Below are 17,663 nucleotides of genomic sequence, written 5' to 3' on the forward strand. Positions count from 1 at the left end.
CCCTTGGTTCACTTTACAACACTGGTGCTAATGTCTGTCTTATCTAACTCTCTTAATAATTCCCGTTGTGCCAGAACAACAAATATTTCTTAGAAGCCATTTGAGTTCTGCGTGTCACACACAAGTCACCGAAGGAGCGTGCGCATGCTAAGTATGCTCACAATTTTAAGTGCAATTTGATGCATTAACACCCTGCTAAATGAAAAGAGAATTAGAGCCGAAGCAAAACAAACAGATCCTGTGCTTAATTTGACAATTAAGGTTTTGTTTGGAGCAGGCAGGATTTCTATTAAGAACCCTTGCATAGGACGCAGTCCCTTTATAAAGGCCAGGGATAACTAACTCCACTGAGGCGCAGTGGGGAAGCTGTTTATGTTAACATTGGCAGGCAGTGTGCCGGGGAGCCATGCTGGATTCCAGCTGTATATGTGGAAATTTTATGGGGACGGGTGTGAATCTGTGAGACTGCTTGTGCACAGAAGCTGTTGGACGTGGTGTCTCATCCTCAGCTGACCTCTGAATCTGTGCTGTAACACACGCAGGTGGGGAGCACACAGCTAACCGGGCTCCTCAGGGGACACCTGGCCTGATCTATCCAGATGCAGTCTTACAGACAACAGGCTTTCCAGAAACAGCCGTAAAGAGCCTAACAACCACGGAGAAACGTGGTGGCAGAGCAGCAGGGCAGGCCTGTAGTGCTGCACACAGGTGAAGCGCAGCACCTGCTCGAGAGGGAGAACCGAGCCGATGGATCCTACAGCTCCAGCCCTGTACTGGCCTGAAGCTGTCCAAATCTGGGAAGGATTTGGACTGCTCTCTTTGACAGTTTGGAGCTGTTTCACACACTTCCACATCCCCCTCCCTCTGGGGCAGGCAGCAGCACACCTGCCGCCGGGGTGGCCTTCCCAGCACAGAGCAGCGACTCCGTCCCCGTGCATCTGAGGACGCCGAGGAGCGACGCCGGCCTTCCCACGCGTCGCCGCGCTGCCCCACGCCGCCATCCCCCGCGCTCCACCCAGCGGGGCCAGGGCGGGCGGGGCGAGGGAGCGCAGCTCTCCCCGCCCCCGGCGCTCGGGACCGCGCTGCTCCTCTCTGCGGGGAAGGGCATGGAGTTGGCGGGAGCGTATAAAAAGCCGCCGTGATGCGAAGCCGCCGTCCCTCCGGAGTTGCCGAGGGGCGCCGAGGGGGCAGAGTGACGCCATGATCAATCCCAACTATTACCCGTGGGGCTACGACGGCGACAACGGTGAGAGGGCGCGGGGCCAGGCGGCGTGCCGGGCCGGCGCTAACAGCTGCCCGCCGCTGACTGCCGCTGGCTTTGTCTGTCTCCGGTTGAGTACGTGTTGTCATGGCGGGGTCAGTGGTGTATCCTATCATGTTTCTGGGCGCTGCTGGACTTTGGTCCAAATCCACCTCTGGTTTCCTCTTGATGTGTTGTCTGGCTCCTAGTAAGGAAAAAGTGCAGTTTGCGATGCAAGTTTGGTTCAGATGAAGAATGTGCAGTCATAGTCCAGCTACAGGGATCTAAATGTTCGTAACACCGTGCTGCTCTTGACAGCTCGTGACTAACAGCCTGCTGTTAGCAATCCACTTATTAATACTTTTACTGCCATAGCTCAGCAGTGCCAACCTTTCATTCATAGTGAAACAATGTAATTTGTACCTAGCTAGAAGAGGTTTCCATGATGTTTCTCTGATTTTTTTTCTAGGACCAGATCAATGGCACAAAAATTACCCTACTGCCAAAGGACGCCATCAGTCCCCCATTGAGATCAATAACAAAGAAGTGCACTATGACCGCTCCCTGCTGCCCTGGTTTGCTAGTTATGATCCTGGTGCAGCGAAGACCATCCTCAATAATGGGAAAACCTGCAGAGTTGTGTTTGATGATTCTTTTGATAGATCAGGTTAGTTTTGTTTTCAGCTTGAGCTGTTGTTGTATATCAGTGTATATTTCTCAAATTGGGTGAAAGAGTGCTCATGGCTGTCAGAAGGTCCTTGTGTAGAGCCTGCATGTGGCATGCTGAATTCTTTGCCTCCAGTGTCCCACACATCTGACAGGAAAGGTATGAGGCTACTTTTGAAGTCTGTAGTTAAAATCCTAAGGAGTGAAGAGAGCTGCAGAAAAGCTTGATGCAGAATGAGTTAAGGTGAAGGATAAATTTCTGCAATTGCATAGGCCAGTGCTGATGTGTTGCTTCCTAGGGGGCACAGAGTCCAGGCTTTGCCTGTGAGGACTGAATTCCATACAATGCTATCTGAGATGCAGAAAAGAACATCTGTAATTGTGTATTTGGCTGAAGTCACAATATTTGAAAACTGTACTTGAGTGATTTCTAATAAATGCAGTAACAGACCAGATATTGCCACCTAATCACTTTATTTAATCAGCTAAAATGCCCTTTAGCATTTGTGAGATTTCATCTTAATTAGAAGGCTGAGGAATTCCAGTGCTTCATCTTCAGTGTCCAGAATGTTCTGATGTCCAAAATCTTTAATCTTATTACTCACAGTTACTACAAGATGAAGTGTATGCTGCATATATAATGCATACCTTTTAAGAGTTAGTGGGACCATGTATTTAGAAGAGTTATATCTGTTCTCTTCAACAGGTGCTAGAAGTATTAGGCTTGTTGGCATAACCACTGAAGTTTCATGTTGATACTGTTGGCTATATTTCAAAGGAAAAAACATTACATTAAAGAAGTATGAAATTGCTTTAGTACTGAGATAAAAGGGAAAAATCAAATGCATACCTCTCTCTTTATTCTTTTATTGAGATCAACAGAATTGCGTTATTTATAGCACGAGTTGGTAAGAAAAATTTTTTACCATTTTGGTAAAATATTAAGTTTGTCTTCTGCAGTTCACAGACTTAAATTTAATTATATTATAAGCTTCATTTGCCACTACAGTATAATTAAAATTGACTGCAATAACTAGTAGGAGAAACTTTGCTAATAAGTTTGTTGGTTTTAAATATCGACATGCACTAATTTAAGTTGGATTTTTAATGACTTGGGTTTCATGAAAACTGATTATAAAAATGTATTATGTAAGATTAACTCGTCAATACACTCAAAACTCAGAAGTGAGTATGAAGTCTTTGATTAACTTTGTAGCAAAATGGGAATATTTACTGTTATTTGTATAAAATATTATTCCTAATGTCAGGTAGCACTACACATTAGTAACAACATGTTGCTGTGGCATATATGAAGATCTCTGTGACCATTGCTTACCTTTATTTTTTTTTTACTATCTCCATTACATGCTGAAACAGCATCAAATGTATCAGTCGTTGCATCTCTTGCATTAATGTCAGTTACTTTTACAATTACTCAAGTTGTGCATGGTGGGGAGTGTATAGGTAGTGCAATACATACACTTTTTCTAGAAAGAGCAGAAAGGTTTGGAATGTGCTGAATTTGTTTTTTCAGAAAACTAGTCAGTAACTGCTCTGCTCTGATCTCAGAAATAGTGACTCATGGGAAGAAAAGTAGGTGTATTTTTGATGTCTTTGAAGGCAAGAAACATTCAGTGTTTACTGTTATGGCCTTTTTGTTATACCATTATCTGCAGTCTGTGGGTGGTGTTCCTTTTCTAATATAGTGCTAATTGCAGTACAAATTCCACTCTGCATGCTTCTACTGACTTGAGCAAGTTTTAAGTTTCTTTTGATATCTGTAGTAACTTATTTTCCCAGTAAAATAACCAGCTGCTGCATACTATAAGACTATATAATAACAATGATAACAAATTGAATGTTTCAGTACCTTGGAACAAAACCATTCTACCTACCTATCCATTCATTTATCATTCTATCTGAATTATTTATGAGTTAGCCAGTAAACAAGACTTCTTTTATTTCTGTAACTTTTTTGGTTAGAGCAGTCATACTTGTGTCTGTACTTAATCTAGATTTTCATGAGTGGTGGATGAAATAGACCTATACCTTTCCTTATTGCTAAGTAAATTGCAAATGATCTCTCAGAGTTTTACTTTCATTGTACTTTCTCTGCTAGGAAAACTTTAAATATGCACCATTTGGACAATTTTTTAAGCTCAAATTAATGGAGAGAATTTTCTGGAGAAAGTGCAGTCCAATGTAACTCACATTTTATGTTGCAGAGGCCTTATCACTTTACCTTTGGACCTACTCCTGCAGTTTATGAATATTGGTTTACTTCAAGAATCTGCTTTATAACTAAAGACATTTCATAGAATGGGCTGAAAAGGACCATAATGATCATCTAGTTTCATCCCCCGTGCTATGTGCAGGATCGCCCACCAATCACCAGACCAGGCTGCCCAGAGCCACATCCAGCCTGGCCTTGAATGCCTCCAGGCATTTCTGACAGATACTTGCTTTTGGAGCTGTATTCTGTCTCTGCTGCTTGTCTGTGAAAGTTAATGGATCATTGTGGACTCAGTTGTCTCTCTTACCGTACCTATGTCGAAGAAGGTGGTTCAAGAAAACCCCACACCAGAACTCTGGGGTGCTTTGGCAGCCTACGTGTTTAGCAGGTGCACACCACTGTCACATTTATTGGCTGGAATGGCAAGTCAGATGTTCTTTTAGATCCAACGGTAACTGTTCTGTTTTGAAAGAAAACTGCAGTATTATTTCTACTAGCGGAGTCTTTTTGCTTTTAGAATTCCCAAAAATATTTGCACCAGAGGAGCATTCTGAAACCATCTAACTGGAAGAACCGTTATCATAATGTTGCATGAGTTCTGCAGCTTCTAACTTTCTTAGTGCTAATGACTGCAGTTTTAGTTGTCATTTCTATGGACAACGGGTTAGGTCAAATGTTCAGTCATTGAATGGACAGTAAAGATGTGTAACTCTTTTTCTGGAGCACAGACCCAGCAGCTGGAGAAAGATAGGTTAAGGCTATGTCAAATGGTGCTTTTGTTATCTCTTTAATATAGTCTGTGGAAGTTCACTGGCCAAAGTGGATTCCTGCTTATCCTTTTAATAAGTTTCTGAAAGTTGGCATTTAAGGGCTTGGAGTACACTGTGCAGGCATACTTTTTATAGGGCTGCCTGGATGCTTTTTGCAGAATCTCTTGTTTTCTTATCAAAGGCAGACTGTTACTGTAAATAGTGAGAGCTTGTTGCTTATCTTTCTTTAGGATGACTAGCGCTTGTGGACACCATTTCTAAGAGTACCACCTTGTGGGAAATCTCATTTATCTCTGTTAAAGTAAGATTTTATTATCAACTTCTGATGAATAAACATATATTTGTTGACTTGTTCTACAACAAGGACAAAATCCAGTAACTTTAACTGGGAAGCGTATCCATGCATGCTGTAGATTTGGTTAATTCCTGGGTACTGAAATGACACTAGAAGAAGTCAATAGGTGTTATATAAATAGCACGGCTTAATTCCAATGCTTGTGTACCCTGGTAGCTATGCTGCATACCACTGGATGGTATACTGCATACTGCTAAAGACTGCAAAGATAAATTCTTCCTTTGGGGCTTAGCACATTTATCATTTGTAGTGTCTTCATGAAGTTATTGAGTGTTAATGAGCAGTGCAGAGCTTGGGTTCAGGGGATTTAGGAAGTGAGTTTCTGTTGACTTTGGACTTGTACATTACTGTTGAAGCTATAAATGCTTGAACAGCCAAGGGCCTTCTGAGGCTACAGCTTTCAATTGTCTTGCAGTAATGCCTTACTAATTTCATTTTACTGTGGAATCCACCTTATGGATTTGGCAGCATGTGAGAATGGTGAACCTTGTAAGAGCAGTTAGTTCATGCCCTGTTTGTAAACACAACTGGCTTCATGAGTCTGTTTGTTCAAGAAACGTTTGGATTTTGTTGAGAGACATGGTTTAGTGAGTACTATTGATGTTAGGTGGTTGGTTGGACTAGGTGATCTTGAAGGTCTTTTCCAACCTTGGTGATTCTGTGATTCTGTTTGGTGCTCCCTATGTTTTTCCACTTCCATAGGATGTCTTTGTACCCACCAGGGAAGGTGTTTGTGTAGACATAATTTGGCCTAAGCTGCATCTTCCTGTGCTCTCTCTGGGGCAAGCACCTGCACAGCTGACCACAGTGGGAATGAGAAGCAATGCATTAGCCCATTATCTCATGCTGCTCATGAGGGACAAAGTAAAAAGCGAGATTTTTTTTTACTGGAACTGATCTCATACATTTTTTCAAACTGGTATATTGGTGTGAGTTTATTAGCATTTTCTGAAAACAAAATCCCGGGAGAATGAAGATACCTTTAGAATTTATGTTGCAAGCCACATGTTTAACCAAAATGAAGATTCCTTTCGTTAACTTGGAGCTGTACAGACACCCTTTGGACTGTTCTAGATATTGGACTGTATTGTTCTAGATATTAGGAAACTTAATTCTTGCAACTATTATATTTTACAATTCGTAAAGCATAGGAGTAATTTCTGGGGTAATTTCTACTTAAATAGTCATTCAATGTATTTCTTTTTTTTATACTGCACACTTATAGAATCATTAAGGTTGGAAAAGGCCTACAAGATCATCTGGTTCAACTGTCAATGACTCCCAGCATGACCACTAAACATGTTTCTCTGTGTCACATCCACATGTATTTTGAGCACCTCCAGGGATGGTGACTCTACCATCTCCCTGGGCATCCTGTTCCAGTGCATTACCACTCTTTCTGAGAATAAATTTTTCCTAATATCCAACCTGAATCTCCCCTGGCACAAGCACAACTAGAAGCCACTACCTCTTGTCCCATTGCTGTTACCTGAGAGAAGAGTTCAACCCCCACCACCCCACAACCTCCTTTCATATTGTTGTAGAGAGCAATATGGTTTCCCCTGAGCTTTCTCTTCTCCACTCTAAGCAACAGCCATTCCTTGTAAGACTTGTGCTCCAGACCCTTCATACCTTTATTGCTCTTCTCTGGACATGCTCCAGGGCCTCAATGTCATTCTTGTAGTGACCAAAACTGGACACAGTACTCAAGATGCAGCCTCACTAGTGCTGAGTACGGAGGGACAATCACTTCCCTGTTCCTGCTGTCTACACCATTTCTGATACAAACCAGAATGCCACTGGCCTTCTTGGCCAATTCACTTGGAATAAAACAGAAAAAAACCCACCTTTTTGTTTGTGGAGAAATGTTGATTTATAGCTATCACCACCTTTGCATCATTCTGTCTGCTCAAAATGTCCTAAGTAAAACTTAGTCTATTTATAGAGGAGTGAAGCAGAGACGTGTTGGCATGAGGTAACGCAGAGCTTCACACAATACCCAATCAAAAATGTCTGCTGATGGCCCATCTGTGTAAATAATGGCACATTTTGGTCTTAAGCTGGATTATTTGGTTTTACAGATCTATTTTAATGGAGAATTGATGGCCTTATTAGCTGCTACTGTTACCGTATCTGTATCAGCATTAGTCATGGTACTGCATGTCTGTGGGACAAATAAAAGGCATTTGTGGAGAATAGCAGCGTGCTCTTAACATTCAGTAAAAAGTATTCTTTATGTTCTTAGTCCTTTATTTCTTGAGGTGACCATAGATTCTATTCTTTATCTTTCCAGACTTAAGGATATTTTTCTATAACCTATAAAAACATCTTCCTGAGGACTGCTGAATGAAATGCTTATTAATTTATCTCTAAATAATGCAAATGAGAATTGAATATTAATTAATATTTGATGAATGTTGAGAAGTTCTTCCCTATTTAGTGTGAGTTATTTTCAAACTCTCTGCTTCCAGTGCTGTGTAAATGTTGAGATTATTTAGAATGACTGTTGCTTGTCACAGGCTGAAATTTTTTGTAGGACAATAGCTTGCATTCTCAGTGGCTGCTTTTCTGGCTCATTTGCTGTTACCATAGCCAGGAGAAGTGGCCATTATAACAGAAGCAGCATCAATGCTTTCTTAGCTTTTTAAACAAATTAGTCATTGTCTGCAGTATCAGGCACAGTCTGTAGAGTTTCTGGATATTTTTGTGTGCTTTGACATAGGTAAATATTAGAATTTAGAAGGACATTTAGACACCTAAACTTAGGTGTCCTCTGTGAGCTACGTATCTAAACTCACATCTTTTTCACAGGAGGTGGAGTCACACTGAATCAATGGAATCTAGAGAGCAATTCGGATCACCATCTGCTGAGTGTCTGCTTAAAGCAAGCAGAATTACTTTAGCAGCTCAATTGTTCTGATTAGATACCTAATTCAATTACCTAAACAATAGGTATCTCATGCTGTTTTTGATGACTTAATGTGTATCGCTTTGCTCCAGGTGCTGCTTTAGAAGTGTACATTTCTTCTACAGATCTTGTATCATATCTACCAGCCCTGTGCAGACACCTTCAGCATATCTCAGCTGCTCACGTTTATGCAGTGGAATTAAAACAATGATCTCAATTGACTATAATGAAAGCCTAGACACTTGCTGACTGTAAGTGCTTGTGGCTGAAAATGTTTGCCTGAAGTGCTCTTGCAAATTTCCAAAATGTAGATGGTACTCTGGGAATGCAGAACCTCCATACAGTAATTGTATGTAAATATTTTTAAAATTCTATACATTTCTTAAAAGTAAGTTGAAACATGTCTGAATCTAATGCTGATGCAGATTGTCAATTACAGTGTTGAGAGGTGGGCCACTTCAGGGGGTCTACCGGCTGCGTCAGCTTCACTTTCACTGGGGTTCATCTGATGACCATGGCTCTGAGCATGTTGTGAATGGAGTGAGATATGCAGGAGAGGTAAGTGTCACGCTTCTTACTTTAAAATAAGGTATAAAGTAATTGTCATTATCTTTGGGGGAGGGTGGGGGGGCAAGAACTAAGATTTGTCTGCTTTTTGAGCAGGTCTAACTTCATTTATCTTCATCCATGGATTCTTATAATTGTGAGTTTAGCTTAAGTAATTCCTTCATTCACAATGCAAGAAAAGAAAAATATTGTGAGAAATAAAAGTTTCCATGTTTTCAAGCCATTGTGGCTTGAAACATAGGACATCAAGATTGGATTGCTTCTCAGTAATTCAAACTTAGTAAACACTATTCTGAAAGAGTAGTGTCTTTGTTAAAGTAAAGAATTGTGGCCACAGAAATAAGAAAATATGTTTTGGTTTTCTGCCTTGAGGATGGTAAGAGAAGATAAGAACTGTAGATTAATAATAGACAGAGCATATATTATTATGAATTCTTTGCTAAAATTGCTGTAATTTGTAAAAAATTGTAATGAATCACATAGGTAGATCATTTCTGGTATACATGTGTATTCTGCCTGTCTACTTAAATGTCTTTTCTCTTCCTTAGTTTCAAGATGAGACTACTTCTTTGCAGTTTATATACTGAGGTGTTTGATTACTTTTAATTAAAATAATATTCTCAATGATAATGTGATTAGTATAATTCATGTTTCAATTGTCTAATTTTTGGAGGCTAGTCCTCATTCTTTGTGACCCCAACATTTCTCATATACATAAAGAACTCTAAATGCAGCCTCTAGTGGCTTACAACTCACTAATGGATCTATTTTTATATCTCTTTGTTTTCAGCTACATTTATTACACTGGAATCCAAAATACAGTAATTACCTTGATGCTGTAAGAAGAACAGATGGTATAGCTGTTTTGGCTATTTTTTTGCAAGTAAGTAGGAGCTCTTGTTCCTCCTTTGTACTGCTACTCTAGAGTTTTCTATTCTTGAAGGGTTAAAAAACCAAAACCTTCTGAATATATTTTCTAGAGTTTGTATCACACTGAAGGGCTTGACTTTCAGTAGTGCATGCTTTTCAAGTTACAGAGTATGAGTCATGTTATTTCAAATGGTATCCAGTACTTTGTCCCAGCAGCTATAGTGTCACTATGTGGCTGGTGGAAGCTGTAAATCCAGATGTATTTTCCCCTGCTTTGGGGACACAGTGTCAGTAGTGGCCCTTGGACCAATAGCAGTCAGCTGCTTGTTGTGCTAGTCATAGGCTGATTTCAAGGACAGATATTGCTTCTTGGCTATTTATGAACTTTTTCCCAGGCAAAACCAACTCATAGACTATACATGTAACTCATCCTTTTTAAAAAAAATAATCCTTTTAGAGGCATGAAGTCTTAGCTTGAAACACAGGCCTTTTCAATGTCTTGTTTAATTAATGTATATCAGAGTTAAAACAGATCAGTATCTTTCTGAGATCAGCAATTGTCAACAGTAGATATGATCATGTCTCAGTTTCAAACTAAAGTGAAACTTTTCCTGAGTCTGTACTTGAATCTGAAGAGTTCTTTGCCCTTGTTAGGTTAAAATACAATGTCAAAAGGAATTACTGCATTGCAAAATTATCTGCAATGCTGAGCTTCTATGCTGATGTCATTTCCTCATTTGAATCACAATACCCATTCGGGTACAGACAGAAGGTACAGACGGGACATGTATCCTATCTGGTAGGAGTTATAGGTTTGCTTGATGCATTATAATTTAATAGTTGATTTGTGTTTGGATGCACAAGTAAAGAGTATCAAAAAGAAGAAAAATGATGAGCAGAACTCTTTGGATAGCTCATTGTTTCTTCCTTGCAGGTAGGGAAAACACCCAAACCAGAGATGAAAAGAATTCTTGAAGAAATAAATGCTATCAAAACAAAGGTAACAATGTTGGACTGTTTTAGTAAAAAGATTGCTGGGAATTCTCAGGATAAAAAAACATCAGGAAGCACAACTTTGTTGTTTTCAGATTGAACTTTGCAACATTGCCAGAGTATACTTGTAAATAAAATCAGGGGTAACTTTCCTTAGCAAGAAATGTTTTTTTCCTGCTCTCATAAGAGCCTTTATTGGCTTTAATGGGCCTTACAACACTTTGTGTAAACGAGAATCATTTCACCAAGATTCACTCTCCTGAAAACTAGACATGCAGTCTTAATCCTGAAGTAGACAGCTAGGAAGAAAGGGCACCTTTGGAAAATACTTCACTCTGCCTTGAGATAGTCTGCTTAATGGTTCTCTAAAGTGCCACTAACTAGACATCTGTGTCTCAGAAAACTTGATCTGATTAGAATCTCACCATTAATATACATTTGCTAGGCTGCCTTCTTTGTTATCAGCACAAATATGAAAAATCTAAAATTCATCTTACTTCATTGTATGGTGACCTAACCCAATTCATAACATAGGCAGAACTGCCATGAGAAAGCAGGCCAGAAAGAAGAGAGTATTTCTGCACAGAAAGGAGTGAAACACTTTGGTACTGAATGCTGCTTTACATGAATTAGGTCAAGTTTAAAAAGTAGTACCATGGAGTTGTATCATTCTCCATCTGTGAGGGTTATTCAGTCCAGTTGCCTTTGCACTGTGACATTATTCGAAATGTGTGGACATGGACAAAGGGACAAAGTTTAGTGATGGATCTTGATAGGTCAAGTTAATGGTTGGCCTTGATGATTAAGATGTTCTCTAGCCTAGGCAACTCCATGATTCAGTGATTGTGTTGTTTAGATGTGTGCTTTTTTCAGCCCATGCAAGTGTTTTTAATGTACAACAGTCATGTTGTTTTTTAAAATGCCAGGCTTGAATCTTTTCCTAATCTTGAATAGAGCTGCTGAATTTTTTGTGTGTGTGTTCTGTTTTGTTGTTGTTTTTTTAAAGGGGAAAGAAGCTCCTTTTCCAAACTTTGATCCTTCAATTCTTTTCCCTAAATCTCATGACTATTGGACATACCATGGTTCTTTTACTACTCCACCTTGTGAAGAGTGCATCACTTGGATTGTTCTTCGAGAGCCTATCATCGTCAGCTCAGACCAGGTAAACATCAGCAAATAATGTTTTACCCACTTCATTTTGGTTGCATGCTGTAAGCTGATCTGATTCTGTTGGCAATTAATCTGCTTACTGGATGCTGTGAGAAGTTCCATGATTAAAAGGACAGTAAAGAACTGAATGCCTTTGAAACTATGTAGGTCACTCTGAAAGTAATGCCTCCTATTTATTTCCATGGAAACTAGAACAGATACAAAGAACACACTAACAGTATTAGATAGAACAAATCTTATCTATAAAACAGTATTTTTCAACATAGTCACCACCATTAACTGTGTATTTTTGCCAGTGATGAACAAGAGCCTTCATACCATGCTTATAAGAATCTGCATTAGCAGAGGTGACCTGCTGTTGCCACTGCTGAAACACACCATCCACGACCTCACTGTGCTCACACCCACAGCTTGTTCTTCATAAACTTCAGCAAATGTCCGTGAGGGTCAGTGAAAGCCAATTTTTCCACATGGAGGAATTCAGTGACACACTTTTGCTACATACTCACTTACATGTCAGACACCATTTTGTCAGACTGCCCCTCTGCTGCAATTTGTCACTTGCCAACAGAATGTTATGGAATATTGACAGAAGGTTCAGCCCCTTCTATCATGTCGCCAGCATCCGCCTCTGACATCATGAGCCAAGATAATAAAATAAAACTGATTGTTTCAATGTCCCCATCTGAAAGGGGGCTTAAATGAGCAGATATCAGAGTGCTTTATAAATCTGGGAAGTTGTAACACAATGGAAATGTTAAGAGTTAATAACAGTTGGAGGCAGGATTGATAGCAAGCAGTAATTACTATAGTAATTACTGTAGAATGTAAATACTATAGAAAGTTATTGCTCCCATGGACAAAAGACCTTCTGTGACATCAGCTAAAGAAAAGAGGCTGTCGTCTTTTTGCTTCCCTGTGTCCTCCTGGTATTAACTCTTGTTAATAGTAAAGGAAGGAGCTGCATGTGGTTTGCACCTTTTGTTTTACACTGAGCTCTAAACCCTGCATTTCCCAAGAGCCAATATTGGAAAGCTCTAGCCATTAGCCTGTGTTCTTGACCATTTAAATTGGAACATTGAAACATTTAGTTAAAGATTGTTGTTGGGTTTACACCAACAGTTGTGACTGTGTTTGTGTTAATGCTCATTCCCCCTCATTCTCATTTATATACATTTGAATGCCCTTTTTCATCCCCCAGTGATTGTACTAATTTTTTAAATCTGAGATTATTCCTCTAATTAACAGATGTGATAGCACAATTTTTAAGATTTCAGCCCAGTGAGATGTTGAACATTAATCAAGTGACAGACACGTTATGTAGATACTGTATGTGGACACATAACTTTTCATCTTAGATCATCAGGTGATAAGGAATTTCATTGCATTGATTGACGGGCATATATCACAACAAAATCTATTTGCTTCTATGTATTTATCTGGCTTTTTATCTTTCAAAGAGTAGAATTCAGGTATGATGTGAACCTTAGGTGGCAAGAGGTGAAACATAGTAATGTACTCATCTAACTTACAGTATAATTTTCACAGCTTATTTATTTGATCCATCTTCTGTTTCTTTGCCCATCCAAAAACTAAAATACACAGAATATTTCAAAGCTGGTGCTTGTGTGAAAAATACAGATATGCTTTGACTGGTTACTAACAAATCTGCTTTGAGGTTTGTATCATAAATGACAAACTACAAATTTTGTTGGAGAAGATGTAGTCATTGCTGAGCATTTCTAATTTAAAATGAGTTTTGCAAGGGATGGCTAATCATGTCATTGATCCAGCTCCCTGAGAAGGCTTTTTGATCACTGATCAATTTGAATTGTAGTCTTTTTCCAGCTTATCTGAAGTTAGCGAGTCTTGGGAGGTATACAGGCAGACCATGTAACTGGTCCTACTGCAGAAAAAAGAAAGAGCATTTAAGATGCAAAGAAAGTTTCTACACAGAGATGGGACATTGGCTTTTTCCTGAGAAAACTTTTTACAGGCAGAATTATCAGTGTGTATGTGGTGCCATATACAAGTACAATAGACTTCTTACTTCAGAGTGTCTGCAGTCCATATGATGTATTAATAAAAAAAGCCAGTCACATTACCAATTACTTCTAATCCTGGAAAGTGTGCTGTCATTGCAGTATTTATTTATTTAGTATTTATTTTAAGTGCATGTGCATGTGCATCACTTGGATGTTTTTGCAGCCAGCTGGTAGTAGCCACAAGGATAAATGCAGTCACTGAGAAACAGTACTCTGCGGGAAAAATCAGTTCATCGGAAATTTCTATGATAGATGTAGTGTGGGCAGCCTGGCTGTTCAGGTTAACTTTCATTAAAGGGTAGGATTTAACTTTGGAATTCCTCTATCCAATTGCAGACTCATTTTTTCACCCTTATGTAGCTGGAGGTATTCAAGGCCAAGTTGGTAGGGGGTAACTTGATCTAATGGATGATGACCCTGCCCATGGCAGAGGGTTGGAACTAGCTTGGATATATTATTTTATTTTAGTCAGTAGGTACATCTTTTTCCCAAAACATCTTCCAAAACATAATAAAAACCACTAGTATCTCCTCTAGCAGTATTTTTTCAGTATTAACAAAAGTGATGAACTATTTTTATATCCTACTGTTCCCATACAAATTACTTTTCATTTGAAATAGGAAACTTAGTTTCAGATGAATAACCATCTGATGCATATTGAGTGTAAATGTCATTCCATCATTGCTCATGCTTTTTCTAAGCTGTGCAATGAGGGACAATATTGAGATCTGTGAGCTGGCCCAGCCTATAAGCTAGAATGAAGAGAGGCATAGTGAATGTGGATTAACAGCCCAGAAAGAAGTTCTGCTTCCATAAGACTTGAACTCTGCGCTATAGAATGTAGATACATCAGCGTACTGAAGCTAGCTGTGAGGAAATTTAACTTGTATGTGCGGGGGGATACGTTTTCAGGTGTACAAGGAAAAGTATATGCATCCTCTTCACAGTAAGCCAGGGAAAGGGAAATGTCAAGTGTGTGAATCACAGCTGATATGCTTTCTGTCTAATGTCATACATGGCAGTGGCAACGAATGAACAGAATGTATCTGTGAGTGGGTGTATAGTTGTGAAAATCAGCAGTAGAGGAAAAGAATTACATGGTTTTGAAGAATATGGGCAGAATTTTTATGGCATCTCTCAAAACGAGTACAGCTTGATTAAAAAAAAGAAAAGAAAGAAAAAAAAAAAAGACCAGAAAGTGAAGCTGCAGATCCTGTTTACAGTCCATCTGAAATCTTGACCAGGTCATTATCCAGGTTTAACTAATAGTGTTTTGTTTCAGCAGCAGGATATATGGTCTGCTACAGACACATCACAGAAGTGATCAATTAGTTTATCATTTAGTCTTAACACCCTTTAATACCTTTCAATTCTAGTCGCTGGTAAACAGTCAGACATTAAGGTGGTGTTAAAGTCGAAGTTTATTAGGACATGGGCTAATAGTAGAAGTTTGTTAAGCTGTTCTAGTCACATATTCGTAGAATCTAGAATGGCCTGGGTTGAAAAGGACCACAATGATTATCTAGTTTCAATCCCCCTGCTGTGTGCAGGGTCGCCAACCACTAGACCAGGCTGCCCAAAGCCGTTTCTGAGGATATTCTGAGCTGTATTCTGAGTACTTTCTACTACTTCCATAGCTGTTGTCAGTTCTGTAAACAACACATACATGATGGTACTTAATTTCTCACAATGCTGTTCACATATGACCAGGTTTTTGTCTCTTCATTATTTCTAAGAATATTATTGGTTCAAAAACAAGGTGCATACGGTTATTGTGGTGACAGGGTGAACAATGTCCTCAAAATTTGAAGGAGGCTTTATCCCCTGCTTCTGGATCTGGGCCATCCTCTTTGTTTAACTAGTGGGCTAACGGATTTGATCTCAAGGGATTTCCGTGACTACAGTTTGATTTTGCTCTCCTGCAGATGGCAAAGCTCCGTAGCTTATCAAAGAATGCTGAGAATGAACCTGATCTTCCCCTGGTCGATAACTGGCGCCCAACTCAGCCTCGGTATTTCAGGATGGTGAGCGCATCATTCCTTTAGGACGTGGCTCAGGTTTGTTGCCCTTCAGTGAGGTGATCTCTAGAACTAGGAAATGGTCTTGCTTTGGATCCTCTGTTTTATTTACACAGGACTCCAGCTGTAGGTTTGGAAGGTGAAACTTGGAGATGTGAAATGGGAATTTCACTTTCAAGGATAAAAGTTATGTTTGAAAATCTTATTATTAAAATGGAAATAAAAAATCTGTTTGGCTCTTCATAACTGTTTTAGCATTAGCTTTTGTTATTAGAATGAAGGAAGAAAGAAGACGTTACTAATGAGTATAAAAGAATTCCCTATTACCCGTGTCTCTTGGTGCTTGCCTTATTACAAACAAGAGATTGCAGTTAAGAGACGTAATTGTTTTCAAAATAAAACCATATTTTTCAGTAATTGTTTTCAAATTAAGCGTGTTCTGCTCTGAGCTGCACCAGTTATGCACATTAATAAATGAGAGCACTGTTGATATTTGATATTCATATAAAATAGGTAAGGATAGCAAATTGCTTCTTTACCACTGATTTCAAAATCAGCTTTCAACTTGATAAAACAAAGAACAGGTATAACAAAGGTCTATTCTGAAAACTGTATTCACTAAAGCATACTTAGATAAAACTATGGAATTTAGGAAGAGCTATTTCTATTTGTGTCAAAACTGGTTGTCCATATTAAAAAACTCATTTGTTTTTCAGTGTTATAGCAATCAAAGTGACATGGATTTTGAGAACTTCATCTTAGTATCCTAAATATATATATTTTCTCCATGTATGCTAATAGCTGTTCTCTGTTAATAGATTGTTAAGATAGCAAAAGTTCTTAATTTTTAGTGCTTTTTTGAGGCATATTTTTTGTTCATGTGCAAATATAATTGATTCTGCTATTAATGAGATTTGTGCATAAATATCTGAATCCAGAGTTTGACTCTTCTGATCAAAAGGCAATAGACCAAGGTGTTCTTTCTCTTTTGTTTTGGCATCACGAACAATGGAGCAGAATTGTAAGCCTATAGTTGAAATAACAGTATCTCTGCATTTAAAAATCCAATGTTAATAAATACATGTACTTATGGATTTTTGTTTTGCATTTTTTTTTTTTGTTTTTTTTTTTTTCCAGTTTTGGGAATATAAAAACTTTTCAGTGTCCTCTGTAATACATCCTCATGAAAATTGATGATGGATGGATTTTGAGATGTTAATTGAACTTCCAGAGTACTGAAAATATTTTGTATGACTGCATGACATCTGAAATGTGGTATGTGGCTGAGAGATCCACATCAATTTTTCTAGTGAGATCACCTTTTTCTGGCACTGGCTTTTTTGTATTATCATATGAATCAACTTCTTCACAAGTTGATTTTATGCTCTGAAAATACAAAGTGCTGCAGTGTCTGTGCCATGAGTGAAATCTTAGCTACTCTTTTCTAGGACAGGAGGGTGTTGCTGAGCTTACACGTGTGACAAGGGATGTGCTTCTGGACTGTCTCCTTACCTTGCATTCTTCCTTCAAATAGGCAGTGTGTTGGCTGGGAAGTTTCCGTGTGTGTTACACTGTAGAGTTCATGTTTTTTATTCTTATTTGCAGCCATATTGTGAAAGGATTCAGATGGGTTAATACATTCTATGATGCACATATACAGTTCTGATTTTGACATAGGTTATCTTACGTATAATTCTAATTACTCAGAATTACAATCAGAAAGCCTATGGTGGTTCTTATGTTTGAAAAAAAAAAGAAAGTATTTATTTTTAAAATGCTTGATTAAATGTATTTTCTTTCCAGCTAGGTCATTCCAGGACATCTCAAA

General features: G+C 38.9%; 1 protein-coding gene across 1 annotated transcript; it reads left to right on the forward strand.

Moving 5' to 3' along the window:
• The first annotated feature begins 1,060 nt into the window (after nt 1-1,060).
• Nucleotides 1,061-16,922, forward strand: LOC116227581 (carbonic anhydrase 3-like). Its single transcript, XM_031590953.2, has 7 exons — nt 1,061-1,246; nt 1,710-1,907; nt 8,612-8,730; nt 9,530-9,622; nt 10,544-10,609; nt 11,609-11,764; nt 15,743-16,922. The coding sequence occupies exons 1-7, from the start codon at nt 1,201-1,203 to the stop codon at nt 15,860-15,862; spliced, it is 798 nt and encodes a 265-aa protein (XP_031446813.1). The 5' UTR covers nt 1,061-1,200; the 3' UTR covers nt 15,863-16,922.
• The last annotated feature ends 741 nt before the right edge of the window (nt 16,923-17,663 follow it).

Source organism: Phasianus colchicus, chromosome 3 (assembly GCF_987193195.1).
Source record: "Phasianus colchicus chromosome 3, bPhaCol1.hap1.1, whole genome shotgun sequence".
NCBI classification, from domain to species: Eukaryota; Metazoa; Chordata; class Aves; order Galliformes; family Phasianidae; genus Phasianus; species Phasianus colchicus.